Consider the following 4,116-nt stretch of genomic DNA (forward strand, 5'->3'; position numbering starts at 1 on the left):
GAGGAGTAAGGGGAATGTTATTTTATGTTGACATCTTTTATAGTAACAGGAAATTAAAACACAGTTTGAGGGTTTGAGCATGTAGCTCACTGAATAGAGGGTTTGCCTGGTGTTACCAGGCCCTAGCATTGCATAAACAGGTGAGAGAGTACAGACCTGCAATCCTATTGTTTGAAAGATAGAAGCCGAAGGATTAGGAATTCAAAGTCATCCTCTTGGCTACATTGCAAGTTCAAGGATTACCCGGGCTACCTGAATGGGGAAAATAGCTTATGCTTGGAAAAGCAAGGCAGAGAGAAAAGAAGGCCTCCAAAGGAAAATTTCTAATGGATCTGTGCCCCATCCATGTGGATGCTGATTCCACTAACATTTGTATTGTTAGGTTGCAAAGAGTTCAAATTGCCATGCATTTAGAGGCTGCTAAGTGCATCTGCATAACACATGTTCTCATATGTAGGAACGATAATTTTCATTAACGTCAAATGCAATTCCTTTCAATGAAGATGTTACATTAAATACCAGAAATTTGCAAGGACATGGGAATTCCTTGTACAGTGTTCAGAATTCCATTTTCTTCATACCAGAAGACAGAGGAGGAAGTAGCAGGCTAGAAAATAAGGTTTCAGCTTTAGTAGCTGCAGACAGTGTCATTTCAGCACCGTAGTAATTCCCCTCACATAGCCATCAGCCTTCTCTTTTGGTGTGTTTTCACACTTCACTATAAATCAATATTATCATGGAAACAAACACCAACAAGTAGTTTTCTTGGTTTAAAAGAAAACCTTATACACTTAGTGCCAACGAGGAAGGCAACCGGCTTTGTTCAATTAGTCCAGCCTAGTCTTTGTTTTTTTGGCATGCTGTCCTGGCTGAACTCACTGTGTGAGAGCTAGCTTTGAAGTTCTAGACAAATTAAATCAACCCTTCAGATCACATGTGCCCCAAAGAATGTGGTTCCTCAGGTAAGAACAATCTGTCAACCCTCCATTCTCCTTTAATTTGGCCTTGGAGTCGTCCCCCCACCCCCACCCCGTAAAATGCATAGGGAGAGAGTTTATTGGATCCTCAGTCACAGCAGCTTAGGGTCAAGATTACCTGTGCAAGCAGGAGCAGTGCCTCTTTTGCTGGGAGAGACTGGCTCTGTCCTTGCCGATTGTGCAAATACTCATAATTGTGCCTCTAGGTAAACACACTGCTGTCTTCTTGGAAAAAAAAAATGAGAAGTACAAAGAATGTTTATTTGCAAGTCCAGCCTTTCCAAGTATCCAGAGTTGATTTAGACACACCTGAGCTCCCATCCCCCTCTGATTGGCGAAGAAAGCTGCCCCACTTGATTTGCAAGTTTACTGTTGGAGTCAGTGGAGAGGAGGGGAGAGAGGTTGGAGGGGGAGTGTCTCACCGGCCAGCACTGGATTTGATCTAGCTAGAAAGAGCAAAGTCGTCATTATTGAAAAACCACGGCGCTCTGAGCTTATTTCTTCATGAGGACGGTTCCCTCCTAAGGCACACGGATATCTGCTTGAAAGCAGCCCTACCTCCCTGTTCAGCATTCCAGCTGGATAAAACTCGGCAGCACCATGGCAAGTTATGCTCTTCAAATGGCTGGACTGGTGCTTGGTGGCGTTGGCATGGTGGGCACAGTGGCAGTGACCATCATGCCTCAGTGGAGAGTGTCTGCCTTCATCGAAAGTAACATTGTGGTTTTTGAGACCCTCTGGGAAGGCCTGTGGATGAACTGCATGAGGCATGCCAACATCAGAATGCAGTGCAAGGTCTATGATTCACTGCTGGCTCTTACTCCTGACCTTCAGGCATCCAGAGGCCTGATGTGTGCTGCGTCTGTCCTATCCTTCTTGGCTTTCATGACAGCCATCCTCGGAATGAAGTGCACCAGGTGCACGGGAGACGATGAGAGCGTCAAGAGCCGCATCCTGCTGACAGCCGGAATCATCTTCATCATCACTGGATTGGTGGTGTTCATCCCTGTGAGCTGGGTTGCCAGTTCCATCATCAGAGACTTCTACAGCCCGCTAGTGGAAGTCGCCCAGAAGCGTGAGCTTGGGGAAGCCCTCTACATTGGGTGGACCACAGCAGTGGTGCTAATTGCCGGAGGAGCGCTTTTCTCTTGTGTGTTTTGTTGCACCGAGAAGAGGAGCAGTTACAGATACTCGGTACCATCCCATCGCACCACTCAGAAGAGTTTCCATGCAGAAAAGAGATCCCCGAGCATATACTCCAAAAGTCAGTATGTGTAGTTGTGTGTGTGTGTGTTAACTGTACCTATAAAGTCAAGCAAATCACTGTACCAGGCACTATTTTCAAGAAATGGAGTCCACCGTGTATCCATTTACCTTTGTTAACTGCCTAACACTCATTACAGGAAATACGCCCCGTCTTTGATTCTATAAATGATTTAGCAGAATGAGGAATTATGCACACAGCTTCGATTGTTCTAGAAAGCATAGTCATTTGTTTTCTAAAATGGTTCACGCAGCCTTTCCTTTTATCGGCTACTCTAGAACGACACATCTTAAATGCCGTTGGTTTAAGCTGTGTCTTCTCTATGTCACGGCATTATACGAGTAGATGAGGGTGGCAGTTATATCTCACACAAATAGAGACAGGCTTATGAGGCTCTATTTAAAGTGAAATGCCAATCCATCAGGCTGAATAAATACAAATTTTCAAGGGGAGCTGGGAATAAAAGGGAAGAAGGCTGATATTAATTGCCTAAAAACAGCTTAAGGATTAGTGTACTCTGTTTATAGTGAAGGTTAAAATGAAGGCTTTAATCACGAGTGTAAAGGAAGCTAAATGGCATTCTGATATCCTGCTCTGCAGTCTCCTGGAATTAGAAAGCCCATCTCCGTCAGTCTTTAACTACAGAGGCTATTTTTCTTTTTCTGGTTGGTTATTAAGTTCGTATCTTTTAAAATTTAAGACGGATAGTTTGTCAAAATATTTTCATCCAAACTACTCTCCTAAGGCTGTGCTAAGAAAAGAGATAAAGCAGTGGTGTTCAAAAAATTAACAATTTCAGAAAAAAATAATTTATTTTAAATTGCAAGTTTAGAGAAGGATGCATTGTCTTTCAAACGAAGTCACATATGTAAGGACAGTTCAAGCACTGTTTGTGCATCGTCTTCAGGACTTTATTAGTATAAATGAAGGAGGAAGATGATATGTTTTGGTTGTCATCTTCTTACCCTAAAGAGATACAACCTCTCCAACTCCAAAAGCTTGTCCTTTCTGACTCTGACTACATCAGAATCATCACTTCGGTTCTGTTAAGCATCATTTTCTCCAATTGCTATGACTTTACTGAGGTTTATTGAAGTGTGATATTACTGTGTTTCCTCTTAATCTGAGAGGATTGTTAATCCAATTTCAAATTTCATATATATGAATCTGTATTAATAATATGACTATATGTGCTGTTTGCTTTGTGCATTTTATATGATAAACTATGCCACTTATAACAATAAAGCATTCTTATATTTACATTCTTTTTTATTTCTTTGAGAAAATTTTAAAAACTTGCTCTTTTTTAGTTTTGAACACAGATCCTATGTTTATTCTTAATTGTAGTGAATGACCTAAAATCAATTTGCCTTATAATGATTACACACATGTACTAATATTTGAATATAATATATTGATAATATGTTAAAATGTAGTTAAGCTCAATGAATTGTATTTGTTGTCAATATTGTGTATGTAATCATGTTTTAAAATGTTGTCCACATATATTTCAACTTCTGAGAATTAATATGAATTAAAATGATGCTAAATGATTTTGGAGTATAAACCATATTTATGTAAAGTATATTATTAAACATTTGTAATACTAAGATTGTAGTTATTTCAATTCACAAATGAGAAAAAAGTGTCTTAAAATTTTTCATTGATTTCCAAAAAACCACTAGTAGACAAAAAGAGCTAACAACATTGTGAAAATCTTCAACCAAAGTTCTTTATGTTTCAGTACGTTTAGTTCATGACCCAATCTTTATATGTGAAATTAAATGTTCAAGAGCTGTTAGTTGGAAAAGCTTTAGTTATTGTTACCACCTGGGTGATGTCATTATGCTAAGTGCTTATCCACCCTGGGCAATT

General features: G+C 39.9%; 1 protein-coding gene across 1 annotated transcript; it reads left to right on the forward strand.

Moving 5' to 3' along the window:
• The first annotated feature begins 1,404 nt into the window (after window positions 1-1,404).
• Cldn8 (claudin 8) lies at window positions 1,405-3,840 on the forward strand. Its single transcript, XM_041678575.1, has one exon. It carries the CDS (start codon window positions 1,578-1,580, stop codon window positions 2,253-2,255), a length of 678 nt encoding a protein of 225 aa, XP_041534509.1. The 5' UTR covers window positions 1,405-1,577; the 3' UTR covers window positions 2,256-3,840.
• Window positions 3,841-4,116: the final 276 nt, after the last annotated feature.

This window comes from Microtus oregoni, unplaced genomic scaffold, assembly GCF_018167655.1.
Source record: "Microtus oregoni isolate MIOR12 unplaced genomic scaffold, Mior012 000030F_ref0000283, whole genome shotgun sequence".
In the NCBI taxonomy this organism is placed as follows: domain Eukaryota; kingdom Metazoa; phylum Chordata; class Mammalia; order Rodentia; family Cricetidae; genus Microtus; species Microtus oregoni.